Below are 21628 nucleotides of genomic sequence, written 5' to 3'. Positions count from 1 at the left end.
TTCATCTGCTGAGCAGGGGGAGAAATTTAAATGTTATTTTCTCCAGCAATACTAACCCCTTCACCACCACCACCCACCACATTCATTGCTTTATCATTATTTTCATTCTTAATACTTGCTGGCAAATTCATAATTCTTGTTGTCTTCACAGCAGTGCCCATAGTTGCTGCTGCACTGGTAAGAGTTTCAGCTGTCATCTTCTCTTCCACTAGGACAGGGCTTTCAGCTGTGGAAATGGAATGCTGTTTTAACACAGCAATAGGTAAAACATTACAGGAGGTTTCCATGGTTGCTTCCACTACAATTGCAGCACCATGCTGATCCCCTCCCCCACTAGCAATAAGCTGGTCAATCAGCACTGGAACACTGGGAGGCTCAGGTGAAGCAGACTCTTTGGAGCTGGCAGCCATTTTTCTTGCAGAGGGACTACTGGTCTCACTAGGAGCAGCAAAATCCATGCCTGGGGTGTTTTATGCAGGTCCATCCACATTCCTCTGATGGTCTGGTGACTCATCTGCCAGGGATTTTCCCTGCATGTCTGCACTGGGTTTCTCTACAGAAGAAACTCTAACAGGCAGCTGTTTGCAGAGCTCCTTCTCACCTGGGACACCATCCACCACAGCCTGTGGGGCAGACATGTTGGAAGGCAGCGTGGTGTACTGGGATTTCTACAACAGTACTGGCTTTGCTGGTTTGTATCTCCTCTGCTCATCCTCAGGGACTTCTGATGTATCATCAGACAAGGCAAACTTGTCTGCTCTCAGGGCTGACTCCATCTGCTGGATGAAGGTCAGAGTTCCATGCTCACTCTCAACCCCCTGGCTGGTTGCCACTGGTGATTCCCAGGGCTGACATGGGGGGAGAGGTGCAGAGGCAGATGGAGCCGGGTCATCCCTTACCTGAGGCTGCTGATCCACAGAGCTTGCTGATGGTTGGCTGGCAAATCTCCTCTCATTGTCAAACTTTTCTTTAAATGCTCCACTTCTGGCTTTCAACTTCTCCAATAATAAAGTTTGCTTCTTTACTTTTTCCTCAAATTCCTGTAACTCAGGCTTCATGGCTGTACGATTTTTACTCCAGGCCTGGCAGTACTTGGTTCTGAAGGATTTGTGTTCAGCCTTCAAAACTGTAAGTTTTTCTTCTGCTCCTCCAATCGCCCTAAAAGGATCAATAATCTTCTGGCTGAAGACATCCGCGTCCTCACCAGGGCCTGGACCCACAGTCAGGTCCTCCACCTCCTCCTCACTAGGCCCTGTGTCATAAGGGGGATCCCTCCCAGGGCCTCCCCAAGGATCAGGCATTGTTCCTGGGCCAAGCTAGCAAGCAAGGCCCAGGCTTGAAAAAATATGGTTCTCAGAGAGAGCTCCTTCACTGTGTCCTCCTCCTTCTCCCACTGACCACCAATGTAAAGAGCATTCCTCCCTCTGACCACCAATGTAAGGAGAATTCTTCCCACTGACCACTAATGTAAGGAAAATTCTTCCCACGGATCACCAATGTAAGGAGCATTCCTCCCTCTGACCACCAATGTAAGGAGAATTCTTCCCACTAACTACCAATGTAAGGCACATTCTTCTCACTGACCACCAATGTAAGGAACATTCTTCCCACTGATCACCAATGTAAGGAACATTCTTCTGACTGACCACCAATGTAAGGAACATTCTTCTCACTGACCACCAATGTAAGGGACATTCTTCCCATTGGCCACCAATGTAAGGAACATTCTTCCCACTGATCACCAATGTAAGGCGCCTTCTTCCCACTGATCACCAATGTAAGGAGCATTCTTCCCACTGACTCCCAATGTAAGGGGCATTCTTCCCACTGATCACCAATGTAAGGAGCATTCTTCTCACTGACCACCAATGTAAGGGGCATCCTGTCCAGTGACCATCACACTAATTTATCGAGATCTGTAGATATAGTAATTATTGGGGTTCCCTGAGCCCAGAAAGTTATTTCTAGGGCACCCCCATTAAGAAAGGCGGATCTACACCAGACCTCATCAGACAGCATTTCTTGTGTTTCTGCTTCTCTTCTTGCTTCTAAATTTAGTATAGCGCCCCCCTCTGGCCTTAATGATGATTAGTGAAGTTTGTCACCTCTTCTGTCCCCTTCCCTCTCCCCGTATCTGTGTCTCCTTTCTCTGACCCCTTTGTTGTTTGTATCTCTCTGTCTCTTCCCTTGTGTCTTTCTATCTCTCTTTCTCTTTCAGTCTCTCCTCTCTCTCTTTCTGTCTTTCTCTCGTCTGCGTGCCGTCTTGTCTCTCTCCAGTTCTGAGCATTGTTGTCCAATTTTCATTTCACGCATCACCGCCGCTGGAGAGTGCCTGGAATAGCAGTGCGGGCACCTGAAGGCTGCGTGTTTGTGGAGCGCCCTGTGTGTGCCACAATGGCTTCTATACACTCACAGCCTCTTCTTTGTGTTTCCATTCATTCTGATTCCAAAGGATTTTCTGTTTTTAAAAGAAGCTCCAGGCAGAACTTGTTTTTTTTTTTTGCTTGCAGTCTGAAATTTTTAGTTCACTTGTTTAATTAGTAAAGAGAGGCAGAGATCCGCCGCGTCCACTAAAACGCACTTCCGTGGCCTCGCACTATGTCAGAGCTATATAAATGTATAATAATAATAATAGTGTGTGACTGTGGGGGGACATTAAAGTGTAAGCTCCTCTGGTACAGAGACTGATGTAACTGGCTCAGTGATCTCTGTACAGCACTGCGGTATATGTCAGAGCTATATATACAGTATCTCACAAAAGTGAGTACACCCCTCACATTTCCGTAAATATTTTATTCTATCTTTTCCTGTGACAACACTGAAGAAATTACACTTTGCTACAATGTAAAGTAGTGAGTGTACAGCTTGTATAACAGTGTAAATTTGCTGTCCCCTCAAAATAACTCAACACACAGCCATTAATGCCTAAACCGCTGGCAACAAAAGTGAGTACACCCCTAAGAGAAAATGTCCAAATTGGGCCCAAAGTGTCAATATTTTGTGTGGCCACCATAATTTTCCACTGCCTTAACCCTCTTGGGCATGGAGTTCACCAGAGCTTCACAGGTTGTCACTGGAGTCCTCTTCCACTCCTCCATGATGACATCACAGAGCTGGTGGATGTTAGAGACCTTGCGCTCCTCCACCTTCCAGTGAGGATGCCCCACAGATGCTCAATAGGGTTTAGGTCTGGAGACATGCTTGGCCAGTCCATCACCTTTACCCTCAGCTTCTTTAGCAAGGCAGTGGTTGTCTTGGAGGTGTTTGGGGTCGTTATCATGACACTCCCACCACCATGCTTGATTTTAGGGAAGACACACTTGTCTTTGTACTCCTCACCTGGTTGCCGCCACACACGCTTGTCACCATCTGAACCAAATAAGTTTATCTTGGTCTCATCAGAGCACAGGAGATGGTTCCAGTAATCCATGTCCTTATTCTGCTTGTCTTCAGCAAACTGTTTGCGGGCTTTCTTGTGCATCGTCTTTAGAAGAGGCTTCCTTCTGGGATGGCAGCCATGCAGACCAATTTGATGCAGTGTGCGGCGTATGGTCTGAGCACTGACAGGCTGACCCCCCACCCCTTCAACCTCTGCAGAAATGCTGGCAGCACTCATACGTCTATTTCCCAAAGACAACCTCTGGATATGATGCTGAGCACATGCACTCAACTTCTTTAGTCGCCCATGGCGAGGCCTGTTCTGAGTGGAACCTGTCCTGTTATACTGCTGTATGGTCTTGGCCACCGTGCTGCAGCTCAGTTTCAGGGTCTTGACGATCTTCTTATAGCCTAGGCCATCTTTATGTAGAGCAACAATTCTTTTTTATTTCAGATCCTCATAGAGTTCTTTGCCATGAGGTGCCATGTTGAACTTCCAGTGACCAGTATGAGAGAGTGAGAGCGATAACACCAAATTTAACACACCTGATCCCCATTCACACCTGAGACCTTGTAACACTAACGAGTCACATGACACCGGGGAGGGAAAATGGTTAATTGGACCCAACATGGACATTTTGACTTAGGGGTGTACTCACTTTTGTTGCCAGCGGTTTAGACATTAATGGCTGTGTGTTGAGTTATTTTGAGGGGACAGCAAATTTACACTGTTATACAAGCTGTACACTCACTACCTTACATTGTAGCAAAGTGTCATTTCTTCAGTGTTGTCACATGAAAAGATAGAATAAAATATTTACAGAAATGTGAGGGGTGCATTTACTTTTGTGAGATACTGTAAATGTATAATAATAATAGTGTGTGACTGTGTGGTGACATTAGAGTGTAAGCTCCCCTGGTACAGAGACTGATGTGACTGTGGGGGAGGGGAGGGGACATTAGAGTGTAAGCTCCTCTGGTACAGAGACTGTTGTGACTGACTCAGTGTTCTCTGTACAGCGCTGCGGTATATGTCAGAGCTATATACATGTATAATAATAATAGTGTGTGACTGTGGGGGGGGGGGAGCATTAGATTGTAAGTTGATTTGACTGGGGGGAGGGGACATTAGAGTGTAAGCTACTTGAACAATAAACAAATAAAAAGTTGATCTGTGGCATCGCAGCAAGGACCTCCATCCCTGTAACTATATTGACACAAAAAAAAAAGAAGGGGAAAGGAAAGCGGGACTTTGAGTGAGGTCGATGCTGCACATATTGGATAACGAAGGAGGTATATAACTAAAAGAGTTTATTGTGCTACATGATAAAACCAGATCAAATAGATGCAGACATGGGTCAGAAGGACAAAATATATAGCGATTCATGTATAGATACAATTCATAATAATATATTAACAATAAATACATACATTGCAATAACATAAGTTACATATCATACACGTAATACATAGTTCCTGATCCATGTCCTGGTCCACATGAATACTGCATAGCTCAACGCGTTTCGTGGAAATAGCAGTGTAAGCTCCCTGGTACAGAGACTGATGTGACTGGCTCAGTGATCTCTGTACAGCACTGCGGTATATGTCAGAACTATAGAAATGTATAATAATAATAGTGTGTGACTGTGGGGGGGGGGCATTAGATTGTAAGTTCCTCTGGTACAGAGACTGATGTGACTGGGGGGGGGGGGACATTAGAGTGTAAGCTCCTCTGGTACAGAGTCTGGTGTGACTGTGGGGAGGGGACATTAGAGTGTAAGCTCCTCTAGTACAGAGACTGATGTGACTGGGGGGGGGGGGGGACATTAGAGTGTAAGCTCCTCTGGTACAGAGACTGGTGTGACTGGCTCAGTGATCTCTGTACAGCGCTGCGGTATATGTCAGAGCTATATAAATGTATAATAATAGTGTGTGACTGTGGGGGGGCAGTAGAGTGTAAGCTCCTCTGGTACAGAGACTGATGTGACTGTGGGGGACATTAGAGTGTAAGCTCCTCTGGTACAGAGACTGATGTGACTGTGGGGGGACATTAGAGTGTAAGCTCCTCTGGTACAGAGACTGATGTGACTGTGGGGGAGGGGACATTAGAGTGTAAGCTCCTCTGGTACAGAGTCTGGTGTGACTGGCTCAGTGATCTCTGTACAGCACTGCGGTATATGTCAGAGCTATATAAATGTATAATAATAATAATAGAGTGTGACTATAAAATTTAGACTCCAGTATTCTCCATCAGTTACAATGTATTCTCTGTGATTTCCAGGTACATCCAAGGCGCCTCCTCCCCCAAGGACATGGTCATTATAGTGGATGTGTGAGTATCAATGCTCCCTGTAATCCCTCCCTGTGTTCCTTTAGGAAATCTAAATGCTGGAGGCGTTTCATGGGGCTCCCGATCATGTGATCACTGTGATTGGCTGTCACAGTGATCATGTGATCAGAAGCTCCTGATCATCACCCTGTCTCTGGCAGCTGATGGTGACAGCGCAGTTACAATTCTTGGGGAGCGTGCTCCCTAAACACAACAGTGTCACCTATAGGTGGCAGCACTGAATAATGCCCACCATAGTACTGCCACAAATATGAGTACAGCTGTCAGGAAGGGGTTAAAGTGTATGTAAATCCGAGCAATGAACTACAGTACTTTGTATTTGCACCCCTTTGGTCAGTTATATCTCCTATTCAAATATTTTGGTATATCTGTTTAATAAGTGCGAAAAAGATCCTGCCAGAAATCTTGTGAGCTGATCACTTCCTGTGCTCTTTTCCTCTTTTATCAGTTACATTGTTCCTAATCCAGAGGACTACAGAACACCTCTAATGTTATGAATCTGATAACTTCCTATACTCTTTTCCTCTTCTATCAGTTACATTGTTCCAGATTCAGCTCAGAGGACTACAGAACACCCTCTCCAGCCCCCATGATATGAAGAAAAAGGAGAGGCGAGGTTTCCTGTACTCCTGCCCTAGGGTGACATCACTGCTATTCCATATACTCAGTATAGTGAGTGTTGTCACCCTAATACAGGACTACAGAACCCCGCCACCCCCCCCCCCCAATGTAATTTATTCTCCATTACATGGAGGATGTGCTGTATTCCTCAAAGGTGACTTGTGAACAATGTAACAGTCAGCAGAGGCAGGGAGCAGTGCCAGGACAAGGTAATCCACAGCCCAGGGCGAACATGCCAAACTGCCCCCCCCCCAGGATGAGCATTGTATGTCAGCAAAAATCCCTCCCCCAAGTATAAATTCCTTCTCCTCCCAGGACAACTCCACCACTGCTAAAACCCCCCTCCCAGCACAAACATTTGCCCCCCCCCCATCCCACTCCCAGCTGAAATCCTCTCTCTCTGCAAATCCCCCATCCGCCCCTCAAATCTCCTCTCTCAGTACACATCCCCCCCTCTCTCAATACAAATTCCCCCCCATCCACCCTCCTAGCACAAATGCCCCTCCCCAAATTTCCCCTCCTAGCACATCTACCCCCCCCCCCCATCATCCCTACTAGCAAACCCCCCCCCCCTCTCTCTCTCCCCTGAAAAATTCATACCCCCCTGGCACCCCTAAATTCCCCCTTCCAACACAAATCCCCTCCCCTTCAACTCCTTGCAGTGCCCCCCCCTCCCCCACCACCTCTCATGATACCACAATACCCAGGGAAACTGCCCCTCTGCCCACCCCTTGTCCTGGCCCTGGCAGGGAGGACAGGAAGTCCCCAGCTCAAATCCACCCTCTCTTTAAATCCCCCCTCCCCCATCTGCCCTCAAATCTCCTCTCTCAGTACACATCCTCCCCCCCCCAGTTCAAATCCCCTCTCTCAGTACACATCCTCTCCCCCCCCCCCAGTTCAAATCCCCTCTCTCAGTTCAAATTCCCCCATCCACCCTCCTAGCACAAATGCCCCTCCCAAAATTTCCCCTCCGAGCACATCTACCCCCCAATCATCCCTACTATCACAAATTCCCCCCCCCTCTCCCCAAAACAATTCATACCCCCTGCCACCCCTAAATTCCCCCTCCCAACACAAATCCCCCTCCCCTCCAACTCCTTGCAGTGCCCCCCTCCCCCACCACCTCTCATGATACCACAGTGCCCAGGGCAGCCGTCCCTCTGCCCACCCCATGTCTTGGCCCTGGCAGGGAGCACAGGAAGTCACCAGCTCAAATCCTCCCTCTCTACAAATCCCCCCCCCCCCCAGAACAATTCATACCCCTGCCACCCCTAAATTCCCCCTCCCAACACAAATTCCCTCCCCTCCAACTCCTTGCATCTCCCCCTACCTCACCACCTCTCATGATACCAGCCACCCCTCTGCCCACCCCTTGTCCTGGCCCTGGCAGAGAGCACAAGAAGTCACCAGTTCACAAGATTTCTGGCAGGATCAACAGGCAGATCAGGAAGTGTGTACTCTCAGGATCCCCGGATATAATCACATTTTAAAAAAAAGGTTACATTTATTTGTGTGGCCGACACTTCGCAACTCCAATCTGCGGTGGATCGCTTTTCAGAGGTGATGATATAGTTTCCATTCTGTAAATGGCGCCTATGGTTGTAGTGCAGCCCTATTCATATGAATGTAGTGGGGTGTACACTCCCCTTCCCCCATCTGGCTGCCCCTTTGGGGGGGGGGGGTAAAATGATTTGGGGGGGGGGTAAAATGATTTGGGGGGGGGTAAAATAAAATAGCCACCACATCTGAAGACCAGCACGGTTTCTTCTTCTTCCCGGGTTTGGATACATTTTTAATACGGCAACAATGTTTGAAATGTAACAAACCAGATCAGCCAATCAATTCTCATTAGGCAGAGTAGAAGATTCCTGATTGGCTGTTACAGACGCCGAGCGCGTCGCCTGTTTTTTATATTTTTTGTGCTGTAGGACAACTTTAAGGATTCCTAAATGAATATTAAGGGGGATGGGGTGGTCCTGTAATGACAGCGATCGTTGCTGCCTGTGTTCTATTGATCAGCCGTGAAGGAAGGATCCGTCACCCGGCTCGCAGTGGTTTGTACCGCCAGGGCGGGGGTGGGGGGGGATGTCTGACATGACAGATATAAATGCCGCCAGGCGGTGTGACACCCCCCTACCCCCTCCCAACCTGCTCAACTCACCTTTGTTTGCGCTCTCGCCCCCGGAGCTGACATTCAGCCGTGTCACCGCTGCTTCCTGTAAAAGCCTTCAGTGCAAAATCAATTTATTTGTCAGATTTTTCGATGGCGCCGGACAGCTTTGTCAAAACAGCGCCAGCGACCGCGGTAGACGGCGAGCAACGCATAACAGCGACAAGTCAGAGCGATTTGTAGATTGTAATTTGTTAGTCTCTGCGGACTTTTCTATATATAAAGTATATAGGAGTATATATACACAGGGGCGTGTGACATACCATATATCTGTGCATTGGCAGGAGCGGCAGTGTGAGCGGATTGACGCTGAAACTCATGAAGACGTCTGTGATGGAGATGCTGGACACGCTGTCCGATGACGACTACGTCACCGTCGCCTCTGTAAGTGACTGGAGTGCTGGAACTGGAAAATGGTTCTTGCTGAGATTGTGATTGGCTGAAAAATTCACAATCAATATCTGCATATTCAGTCTGTCCTTCTGTATCTGTCCTCCATAGTCCCAGTGACCCTGTCCTGTCCTCCTCTGTCCCCTTCTATAGTCCCAGTGACCTTGTCCTGTCCTCCTCTGTCCCCATCTATAGTCCCAGTGACCCTGTCCTGCCCCCCTCTATAGTCCCAGTGACCCTGTCCTGTCCTCCTTCCTCTGTCCCCATCTATAGTCCCAGTGACCCTGTCCTGTCCTCCTCTGTCCCCCTCTATAGTCCCAGTGTCCTGTCCTCCTCTGTCCCCCTCTATAGTCCCAGTGACCCTGTCCTGTCCTCCTCTGTCCCCCTCTATAGTCCCAGTGACCCTGTCCTGTCCTCCTCTGTCCCCCTCTATAGTCCCAGTGACCCTGTCCTGTCCTCCTCTGTCCCCCTCTATAGTCCCAGTGTCACTGTCCCCGTCCTCCTCTGTCTCCATCTATAGTCCCAATGACCCTGTCCTGTCCTCCTCTGTCCCCTTCTATAGTCCCAGTGACCCTGTCCTGTCCTCCTCTGTCCCCATCTATAGTCCCAGTGACCCTGTCCTGTCCTCCTCTGTCCCCCTCTATAGTCCCAGTGTCACTGTCCCCGTCCTCCTCTGTCTCCATCTATAGTCCCAATGACCCTGTCCTGTCCTCCTCTGTCCCCTTCTATAGTCCCAGTGACCCTGTCCTGTCCTCCTCTGTCCCCATCTATAGTCCCAGTGACCCTGTCCTGTCCTCCTCTGTCCCCCTCTATAGTCCCAGTGACCCTGTCCCCTCCTCCTCTGTCCCCCTCTATAGTCCCAGTGACCCTGTCCCCTCCTCTGTCCCCTCAAAAATCCCTGTGACACTGTCCCCTCTTCTTCTGTCCCCCTCTATAGTCCCAGTTTCACTGTCCCCTCTTCTTCTGTCCCCCTCTATAGTCCTAGTGACACTGTCCCCTCCTCCTCTGTCCCCATCAATAGTCCCAGTGACACTGTCCCCTCCATAGTCCTATTGACACTGTTCCCCTACATAGTCCCAGTGTCACTGTCCCCTCCTCCCCTGTCTCCCTCTATAGCCCCAGTGACACTGTCTCCTCTATAGTCCCAGTGACACTGTCCCCTCTATAGTCCCATTGACACTGTCCCCTCTATAGTCCCAGTGACACTGTCCCCTCCTCCTCTGTCCCCATCTATAGTCCCAGTGACACTGTCCCCTCCTCTGTCCCATTTAATATTCTCAGTGACACTGTCTCTTGTCCTCTTCCTCCCTCTTTAGTGCCAGAAACACTGTCCCCTCCTCCTTCTCTTTCCTTTCTATAGTACTTATGCCACTGTCCCTCTCCTGTCCCCCTCTCCAGTCCCAGTGACCCTCTCTACTCTGTCCCCCGCTATAGATCCACTGACCAAATCTCCCTCTCCCTCCTCCAGTAACCCTGTCTGTGTCCTCTTCCTTCAGTGGACCCCCCATATCTCTCCCCTCCTCCTCATCTTCCAGTGACCCCCATATCTCTCCCCTCCTCATCTTCCAGTGACCCCCATATCTCTCCCCTCCTCCTCATCTTCCAGTGACCCCCATATCTCTCCCCTCCTTCTCATCTTCCAGTGACCCCCATATCTCTCCCCTCCTCCTCATCTTCCAGTGACCCCCAAATCTCTCCCCTCCTCCTCATCTTCCAGTGACCCCCGTATCTCTCCCCTCCTCATCTTCCAGTGACCCCCATATCTCTCTCCTCCTCCTCATCTTCCAGTGACCCCAATATCTCTCCCCTCCTCATCTTCCAGTGACCCCCATATCTCTCCCCTCCTCCTCATCTTCCAGTGACCCCAATATCTCTCCCCTCCTCATCTTCCAGTGACCCCCATATCTCTCCCCTCCTCCTCATCTTCCAGTGACCCCCATATCTCTCCCCTCCTTCTCATCTTCCAGTGACCCCCATATCTCTCCCCTCCTCCTCATCTTCCAGTGACCCCAATATCTCTCCCCTCCTCATCTTCCAGTGACCCCCATATCTCTCCCCTCCTTCTCATCTTCCAGTGACCCCCATATCTCTCCCCTCCTCCTCATCTTCCAGTGACCCCCATATCTCTCCCCTCCTTCTCATCTTCCAGTGACCCCCATATCTCTCCCCTCCTCCTCATCTTCCAGTGACCCCAATATCTCTCCCCTCCTCATCTTCCAGTGACCCCCATATCTCTCCCCTCCTTCTCATCTTCCAGTGACCCCCAAATCTCTCCACTCCTCTTCATCTTCCAGTGACCCCCGTATCTCTCCCCTCCTCATCTTCCAGTGACCCCCATATCTCTCCCCTCCTCCTCATCTTCCAGTGACCCCACATATCTCTCCCCTCCTCCTCATCTTCCAGTGACCCCCATATCTCTCCCCTCCTCCTCATCTTTCAGTGACCCCCATATCTCTCCCCTCCTTCTCATCTTTCAGTGACCCCCAAATCTCTCCCCTCCTCCTCATCTTCCATTGACCCCCATATCTCTCTCCTCCTTCTCATCTTCCAGTGACCCCCATATCTCTCCCCTCCTCCTCATCTTCCAGTGACCCCCAAATCTCTCCCCTCCTCCTCATCTTCCAGTGACCCCCAAATCTCTCCCCTCCTCCTCATCTTCCATTGACCCCCATATCTCTCTCCTCCTTCTCATCTTCCAGTGACCCCCATATCTCTCCCCTCCTCCTCATCTTCCAGTGACCCCCATGTCTCTCCCCTCCTCCTCATCTTCCAGTGACTCCCATCTCGCTCCCTTTTCCATTCACCCCATCCCTCTGTTGCTCCTTCTCTTCCAGTGACCCTGTCTCTCTCCCTCCTCCACTCACCCCATCCCTCTCCTCCTCCTCCTTTTCTTCCACTGATCCTGTCTTTCTTCTCTCCTCCACTCACCCTGTCCCTCTCCTCCTCCTTTTCCAGTGACCCCATTTCTCGCCCTCCTCCTCTTCCAGTGACCCCAGATCGCTCCTCTCCTCCCCATCTTCCAATGATCCTGTTTCTCTCCACTCCTCCTTCTCTTCCAGTGACCAGCTCTCCTTCCCTCCTTCAATCACCCTGTGTCTCTCCCACTTCTCTCTTCCTGTGACCCCCAGCTCTCTCTACCCATCACTCCACCAGTCACCCTGTATCTCTCCTTCCCTCCTCCAATCACCACGTGTGTCTCCTCCTACTCCAATCACCAGTCTCTCTCCCTCCAGTGACTCTGTTTCCCCCCTACCCCACTCTTCCAGTGACCCTGTTTCCCCCCTACCCCACTCTTCCAGTGACCCTGTTTCCCCCCTACCCCACTCTTCCAGTGACCCTGTTTCCCCCCTACCCCACTCTTTTAGTGACCCTGTTTCCCCCCTACCCCACTCTTTTAGTGACCCTGTTTCCCCCCCCCCCCACCCCACTCTTCCAGTGACCCCCCTCCCCTTACCACTCTACACTTACTTTACCTGCTCTGCCAGTCACCCTGTTTCTCCCCCTCTTCCCCACTCTTCCATTGACCAGGTCTCTCCCCACCTTCCCTGCTCTTACAGTCACCCCTCTCTCCCTCTCCATTATTCCAGCCACCCCATCTTTCCCTATCACCCCCAATTCCCCCAGTCACCTCCTATCTCTCTGTCTTTACCCTTCTGGTCACCCCCTCTCTCCTCCCAACTCTACCAGTCGCCCCTTCTCTCCCCTCCTCCCCCACTCTTCCAGTGACACCATCTCTCTCTCCCTCGTGCTTTGTCCTCATCTGGCCTCCTTCGGTGACACTTTATGAGAGGGGACAGATTCGGCTGACATAGGAGGAATTTCCCGATCTAGTCTTCTTTTTTTTATAGTATTATATAAGGAAGTAGCTTTGCCCCTTCCCAGCACAGAGAAGATGCCATTATAAAAATCTCCAGCAAACCACTGATTTCCTTCCCTCCCCAGTTTCACGAGAAGGCCGAGCCCGTGTCCTGCTTCAAGCAGCTGGTCCAGGCCAACGTCAGGAATAAGAAGGTCATCAAAGAAGCCGTCCAAGATATGGTGGCCAGAGGAACCACCGACTACAAGGCCGGGTTTGAGTACGCCTTCAGCCAGCTGCAGAATGTGAGTCTGGTTTGGATCCTCGCCCCAGCTGCCTGTTCTGTGTAAAATACGTTTCCACCGGCGCTGGTTGTCTAATGGGATTCCTCAACCCCTCCATTCCATTTATTTGGTAAAGCTTTGTAGTGGAGGGGCAGATCACTAATACTAGTCCTCTGCCTTGGCATTGGGTTGGTCATGTGACCAGCCTCTGCAGGGAATCAGAGTTCTGTTTTCTCTGCGTCCTCCAAGTTTTTCAGAGCCTCCTTTTCTTTCTACTTATATGTTACAGCAAGGGCGTTTGTCACAGACTGTGATATGTATCCGCTGAAAGATGGATAATCCAAGGGCTCGTAGGAGCGTAACTGAGGGTAGAGAGGCAGCAGAGGGTGCTGGTAGTGGAGCGTAGCAGGTCAGACAACTGCAGCGCGTAACTGTCTAGGACAGACGTGCGTATCCACCAGGATTAGGACTGTTCAGATAATGGAAGAAGGTATCAGAGGCTGCATGGAGACACAGGTGTTAAAGAGGCTCATTGGAGGCACTAGGGTGCACTTGGGGACACAGGAAGTGGAGAAGCACACAAAAGACACAGGGTCAGCTTGATATGTGGCACAATTAGAGTTACAGGGGTTTTCTAGTTGACACGGGCCTACTGGGACACACTTGGAATCATGGGAGCACCCAGGGGCACACTAGATGACACACAGCACACTTGGAGTCATGGGAGTGCACTGGATGACATAAGACACTCTGGGGCATACTTAAAGACATGGGGATCCGTGAGATAGCATGGAGTGCACTGCGGCTTGGAGTCACAGGAGCACGCTTGAATTTACAGGGGCAAATTTTAATTACCAGAGATGCACAGGGGCACACTTGGAGCCACAGAGGTGCACAAGGGCACACTTTGGAGTCACAGAGGTGTACTTGGAGTAACAGAGGCGCACAAGGGCACGCTAGGAGTTACAGGGGCAAACTAGGAGTCACAGGGTGCACAGGGGCACACTTGGAGCCACAGAGGTGTACAGGAGCACACTTGGGAGTTACAGGGGCACGCTTGGGAGTCACAGGGGCACACATGGGAGTCACAGGGGCACACTTGGGAGTCACAGGGGCACACTTGAGAGTCACAGGGGCACACTTGAGAGTCACAGGGGCACACTTGGGAGTTACAGAGATGCCCAGCGGCACACTTGGAGTCACAGGAGCACACTTGGAATCACAGGGGCATGCCTGGATTTACAGGGGCACATTTTATTCACAGAGATGCACAGGGGCACACTTGGGAGTCAGAGGCACACTTGGTAGTCACAGGGGTACACTTGGGGTCACAGAGAGGTACAGGGGTACACTTGGAGACACAGGGGCACACATGGAGTTACAGAGATGCACAGGGGCACACTTGGAGTCACTGAGGTACACAAGGGCAAACATGAAGTCACAGGGGTGTACAGGGGCACGCTTGGAGCCACAGGGGCACGCTTGGAGCCACAGGGGCACGCTTGGAGTCACAGGAGAATGCTTGGAGTCACAGGGGCACGCTTGGAGTCACAGGAGAATGCTTGGAGTCACAGGGGCACGCTTGGAGTCACAGGAGAATGCTTGGAGTCACAGGGGCACGCTTGGAGTCACAGGAGAATGCTTGGAGTCACAGGGGCACGCTTGAAGTCACAGAGATGCAAAGGGGCACACTTGGAGTCATAGGGGCACACTTGGAATCACAGAGGTGTACAGGAGCACACTTAGAGTCACAGGGCAACACTTGGGGGCATGCTTGGAGTCACAGGAGCACGCTTGGAGTCACAGGGGCACACTTGGAGTCACAGAGATGCACAGGGGCACACTTGGAGTCACAGGAGCACACTTGGAGTTATGGGGCGCACATAGGGCACTGAAGCCACAGGTGCATTAGTACCCAGAAGCTGGAGACTGGCACAGAGGACACAGGAAGCACAAGATACAAGTAAGGTGCAACAGCAATAGGGCTCAGTTGAGGCCCAGCTGCACACGGCTCCGTAATTTAAGGTGTTGTTAATCAGAAGAGCTGTCTCCTGATTGGCTGCAGCTTCGATCAGGAGAGCTCTGGCAGAGGAGACCCAACACTAGATCTAACCTTTAAAATGTAGAAAAAACATGTTACAATGTTTCTTTTTCTGGAAGTTTTGTTGTCGCAAAGTTCTATTGTCTATCAGTCAAGATATATAGATTTTTGGATTATTTCCGCTTCCTGTTTTAGAATAATGTCACCCGAGCCAACTGCAACAAGATGATCATGATGTTCACGGATGGCGGGGAAGACCGAGTGCAGGATGTCTTCGAGAAATACAACTGGCCCAACAAAACCGTAAGTTCACCTGGGAATACCGACCACCATGTCCGTCCTTGGGCCCTCTGGTCTCCTATGCAGAATTGTAGTATGGCTGCTTATTGATGCCGATGTCAGGGCAACCCACCTTGTGCAGGACTCCTCCTAGACCGCCATCTCCTTATACCTGTTACTGTAAGGAGCCAGAGTGCAGGGATGGAGACCAGGCTGGTACCATAATCCACAGGAGGGGAAATCTTCTATCCCCCACCTCATTCCCTCTTCATGTCTATTTAGTAGAAGCCATCTAACTGCTACAGGAGCACAGCAACAATGTCTGCCAAACTTCCTCTGCACTTGCCAGGTGGAACAGGAATCCACCAAAATGCAAAACTACCGTCTTCTGATTGGTCACCAGTATGGGTTTATGACCAGCAGTGTGTGGGACGGTCTGCATGTTTGGAGTTTTGTTTCACGCTGCAGGAAAGGAGGAGGTGTAACAGACAGACCTCCCCACCAACAGACAGACCCCACCACCGCCAGACAGACCTCCCCACCAACAGACAGACCTCCCCACCAACAGACAGACCTCCCCACCAACAGACAGACCTCCCCACCAACAGACAGACCTCCCCACCAACAGACAGACCTCCCCACCAACAGACAGACCTCCCACCAACAGACAGACCTCCCCACCAACAGACAGACCCCACCACCGCCAGACAGACCTCCCCACCAACAGACAGACCTCCCCACCAACAGACAGACCTCCCCACCAACAGACAGACCTCCCCACCAACAGACAGACCTCCCACCAACAGACAGACCTCCCCACCAACAGACAGACCCCACCACCGCCAGACAGACCCCACCACCGCCGGACAGACCCCCACCACCGCCAGACAAACCCCACCACTGCCAGACAGACCCCCACCACTGCCAGACAGACCCCACCATCTCCAGACAGACCCAGCCACAGACAGACCCCACCACGGCCAGACAGACCCCACCACGGCCAGACAGACCCCACCATCTCCAGACAGACCCAGCCACAGACAGACCCCACCACCGCCAGACAGACCCAGCCACAGACAGACCCCACCACCGCCAGACAGACCCCACCACCGCCAGACAGACCCAGCCACCGCCAGACAGACCCCCACCACCGCCAGACAAACCCCACCACCGCCAGACAGACCCCCACCACCGCCAGACAAACCCCACCACTGCCAGACAGACCCCCACCACTGCCAGACAGACCCCACCATCTCCAGACAGACCCCACCACCGCCAGACAGACCCAGCCACAGACGGACCCCACCACTGCCAGACAGACCCCACCACTGCCAGACAGACCCCACCACTGCCAGACAGACCCCACCACTGCCAGACAGACCCCACCATCTCCAGACAGACCCCACCATCTCCAGACAGACCCCCACCATCTCCAGACAGACCCACCCACAGACAGACCCCACCACCACCAGACAGACCCCTCCACCGCCAGACAGACCCCCACCACCGCCAGACAAACCCCACCACCGCCAGACAGACCCCCACCACCGCCAGACAAACCCCACCACTGCCAGACAGACCCCCACCACTGCCAGACAGACCCCACCATCTCCAGACAGACCCAGCCACAGACAGACCCCACCACGGCCAGACAGACCCCACCACGGCCAGACAGACCCCACCATCTCCAGACAGACCCCACCACCGCCAGACAGACCCAGCCACAGACAGACCCCACCACCGCCAGACAGACCCAGCCACAGACAGACCCCACCACCGCCAGACAGACCCCACCACCGCCAGACAGACCCAGCCACAGACAGACCCCACCACCGCCAGACAGACCCCACCACCGCCAGACAGACCCCCACCACCGCCAGACAAACCCCACCACCGCCAGACAGACCCCCACCACCGCCAGACAAACCCCACCACTGCCAGACAGACCCCCACCACTGCCAGACAGACCCCACCATCTCCAGACAGACCCAGCCACAGACAGACCCCACCACCGCCAGACAGACCCCACCACGGCCAGACAGACCCCACCATCTCCAGACAGACCCCACCACCGCCAGACAGACTCAGCCACAGACGGACCCCACCACTGCCAGACAGACCCCACCACCGCCAGACAGACCCCACCACCGCCAGACAGACCCCACCATCTCCAGACAGACCCCCACCATCTCCAGACACACCCACCCACAGACAGACCCCACCACCACCAGACAGACCCCACCACCGCCAGACAGACCACACCACCGCCAGACAGACCACACCACCGCCAGACAGACCCCCACCACCGCCAGACAAACCCCACCACTGCCAGACAGACCCCACCATCTCCAGACAGACCCAGCCACAGACAGACCCCACCCCCGCCAGACAGACCCCACCACGGCCAGACAGACCCCACCATCTCCAGACAGACCCCACCACCGCCAGACAGACCCAGCCACAGACAGACCCCACCACCGCCAGACAGACCCCACCACCGCCAGACAGGCCCCCACCACCGCCAGACAGGCCCCCACCACCGCCAGACAGACCCCCACCACCGCCAGACAGACCCCCACCACCGCCAGACAGACCCCCCACCACTGCCAGACAGACCCCCACCACCGCCAGACAGACCCCACCGTCGCCAGACAGACCCCACCACTGCCAGACTGACCCCCACCACCGCCAGACAGATCCAGCCACAGACAGACCCCACCACCGCCAGAAAGACCCCACCACCGCCAGACAGACCCCACTGTCGCCAGACAGACCCCACTGTCGCCAGACAGACCCCACCATCTCCAGACAGACCCCCACCACCGCCAGACAGACCCCACCGCTGACAAATCCCTCCATCAACAAACAGACCCAACCTCCACAGCCAGATCCCGCCCCTGACAGAGAGACCCCACCACCAACAGACAGACCCCCACCACCGCCAGACAGACCCAGCCACAGACAGACCCCATCACTGCCAGAAAGACCCGTCACTGCCAGACAGACCCCACCACCGCCAGACAGATCCCACTGTCGCCAGACAGACCCCACCATCTCCAGACAGACCCCACCACTGCCAGACAGACCCCACCACTGACAAATCCCTCCATCAACAAACAGACCCAACCTCCACAGCCAGATCCCGCCCCTGACAGAGAGACCCCACCACCAACAGACAGACCCCCACCACCGCCAGACAGACCCAGCCACAGACAGACCCCATCACTGCCAGAAAGACCCCGTCACTGCCAGACAGACCCCACCACCGCCAGACAGACCCCACCACTGACAAATCCCTCCATCAACAAACAGACCCAACCACCAACAGGTAAGACCCCACCACTGACAGCCATATCCCGCCCCTGACAGAGAGACCCCACCACCAACAGACAGACCTCACCACCGACAGTTGTCCCTCCTCTTTACTAGAGAAGAGAATTGTGAGAAGTGTTTCCCCTCCTCTCAGTGTATTCTGTAATAAATTTTAAGGAAATGTTTAAAGGAAATATTGGGGCTCCATTTCCAGACTTCTCCCGGAAAATGCTAGTTTCCTGGCCAGAGGATTGAAATGATAGCTATCCTAGGGCACTAGCGTTTTCACTCGCAGAGCCTCCAGGGCTTCCGCATAACAGATCTGTTTTAAAAGAACTAAAAATTGCACTGTGGGTGTCCCTTCTTCCCCCATGATCCCACCCTTCCCCCAAGATACCCCCCCACTCAAAATACCCCCTTTTAACCTACAGTGCCTCTTTACCCCAAAACTCCCTCCAAACTGCAATGACTTTTCTTCAGTGATCTCCACATTTCCCTCACAATTCCCCTTTCCCCCCACAGTGCCCCCTCTTCTCTCTTGATGCTCCCCCTTCTTTCCATGATGCCCCATGATGCTTGCTTCCCTCATGATGCTCCTTCTGCTATGGGGTTCCCCTCCTTACCCCCAATATCCCCTTTTCCCCCACAATGGCCTCCCCTTCCTTCCATGGTGTCCCAATTTCCTCCACAATTCCCCTCTTCCCCCATAGTGCCTCCCTCCCAAGCACTTCCTTCCATGATGTCCTCCTTCCACCCCAATGTCCACCTCTCCCATGATGCCTCCCTTCCACTATGATGTCCTCCTTCCTCCCTGGTGTTCCTCTTCTCCCACACTGCCCCGCACCCCCCAAAATGCCACCCCTTGCCTTCCATGATGTCCCCATTTCCTCCACAATAACAGCTTCCCTTTTCCAACAATGCCTCTCTTCCCCCATGATGCCCTCCTTCCTCCTTGGTGTTCCTCTTCTCTCACAATACCCCCCTTTACCTAAAAACCTCACCCTTTCTTCTATGGTGTCCCTATTTCCCCCACAATGCCCTCTTCTCTCATGGTGCTCCCCCTTCCTTCCATAATGTCCTCTCTTTCCAATGATAACCCCTTCTCATGTCTCCCTCCACTCAGGGCCAGCTTTAATATTGATTAGACCCTGGGCAAAAATTTTCTTGGGCCCACCCAAATTTACTTATCAACTATTTTGCAGGCAGCGGGGCTCAAGGGGCAGCTGCTTTGGGCCCCACAACAATGATGGGGCCTGGGGCAGCTGTCCCTTTTGCCCTGCCTTAAAGATGGCCCTGCCTCCACTACAATGCCCCCCTTCCCCTATTTTGCCTTCCTTCCTTCCTTCCATGGTTTCTCCCTCCCCCTTCCATCCATGAGCCCCCCTTTTTTCCTTACAGTGCCCCCCTTTTCTTTGATCATCATGATGTCCCCATTTCTCTCACAATGCCCTCTACCCCCCGTGGTGGCCCTCCCCCATACTCCCCCTTCCCTTTTATGATGCCCCTCCCCCACAATGCCCTCTACCCCCATGGTGGCCCTCCCCCATACTCCCCCTTCCCTTTTATGATGCCCCCTCCCCCACAATGCCCTCTACCCCCGTGGTGGCCCTCTTCCCTTTTATGATGTCCCCTCCCCTACAATGCTCTCTACCCCCATGGTGGCCCTCTTCCCTTTTATGATGTCCCCTCCCCCACAATGCCCTCTACCCCCATGGTGGCCCTCCCCCATACTCCCCCTTCCCTTTTATGATGCCCCCCTCCCCCACAATGCCCTCTACCCCCGTGGTGGCCCTCCCCTATACTCCCCCTTCCCTTTTATGATGCCCCCTCCCCCACAATGCCCTCTACCCCCATGCTGGCCCTCCCCTATACTCCCCCTTCCGTTTTACGATGCCCTCCTTGCCCCACAACATTTGCCCTTTCCCTATAATTACCTTCATCTGACACCCCCTCATCCTTCTCACACAATGTCCCCCCTTTTGCCCCCTGCCCCCCATGATGCCCCCCCTATCAAGATGGCACTCCATGTACACATTTGTGCTGGCTATGAGCGTCAACCAAAAGAAAATCTCCAACTTTCACCGAGAACAAACTTTTAATTCTGCCTTTTAATTAATCAGACGGTTTGATGTGACTTTCCTCCGGTCTCCAGATTAAGTTTGGTTTTTAATTGAGTTCTCTGGCGGCCCCGATGGTCTCCGGGCCGAGATTAGCTCGGGAAGTCATTCTGTTTGGCTCTGGGGGTCTGACATGTCACTCGGCGTCCAGATAACGGCTTTCAATAAAGCTGTACCTGGGACGCATTAGCGCTCGCGTGGATTGATGGGCAGCCCGCCAGGAAGTAATATGGAGGACAGTCACTTAACATGCAGCCTGACGGTACGGGACAATTACAGGACATGACAGGGCAGATAAAACATCACTGATATAATTATAATGACCGCCAGGGTGACAACGGAGACGCCGGCGCGCCTCTGATATATTACCCTCCGTCTTAAAGCGGCGGACAGACGGAATTTCTGCTGGAATTACCGCCGGGCGCCTACAAAAGGCTGATTTACATTTCCAGATATATATATATGTAAATGTCGCCGGAGCTTATCAGAACTGAAAATAATTAAAGGTTCTGACCCCGGGGGGGGAGGGGGGGGGGGAATTCTCCTACGCACAGCTTACTTCCTGGACGGCTGCAGGCGGCCTCTGCCCAGCATTACCGAGAACAGTACGGGGGAGGGGGGGGGTCATTTTACAAATGTTAATGATCGATTCACCCAAAACCAAAATTGTAATTATGGGCAGATTAGACGACCTTCGCTTTGCATGGATCGTTTTATACGTTTTATCCCGCTTGCTGCAGCAGAAGTCTCACTCCTTCTGCCGCATTTTTCCTCAGCCAAGTACAAGTGTCCAGACTACTTTAAAAGTAAACTCCGGTTTAGTTGACAAAGTTGCAGTTCTCTTCTCCTCTTCAACTCTTCTCCTCTTCAGCTCTTCTCCTCTTCTCCTC

The 21628-nt window shown here is 52.5% G+C and overlaps 1 protein-coding gene across 8 annotated transcripts in view; it reads left to right on the top strand.

Moving 5' to 3' along the window:
- CACNA2D2 (calcium voltage-gated channel auxiliary subunit alpha2delta 2) overlaps nt 1-21628 on the top strand; it is a 354828-nt gene that overhangs the window by 244632 nt on the left and 88568 nt on the right. For all 8 annotated transcript variants that reach the window (XR_014225571.1, XM_082265447.1, XM_082265445.1 and 5 more), the window contains exons 9-12: nt 5660-5710; nt 8804-8903; nt 12852-13010; nt 15226-15333. Coding sequence is in view for 7 of the 8 variants with exons in the window: in XM_082265447.1 (XP_082121573.1) it covers nt 5660-5710; nt 8804-8903; nt 12852-13010; nt 15226-15333 (418 nt within the window). In the remaining variant the exon portion in view is untranslated. The remainder of the gene's footprint in view (nt 1-5659; nt 5711-8803; nt 8904-12851; nt 13011-15225; nt 15334-21628) is intronic.

Source organism: Pelophylax lessonae, assembly GCF_965119305.1.
Source record: "Pelophylax lessonae genome assembly, chromosome: 8".
Classification (NCBI taxonomy): Eukaryota; Metazoa; Chordata; class Amphibia; order Anura; family Ranidae; genus Pelophylax; species Pelophylax lessonae.
The sequence above is the reverse complement of the archived record's forward strand: the minus strand, read 5'-3'. Positions and strand labels throughout refer to the sequence as shown.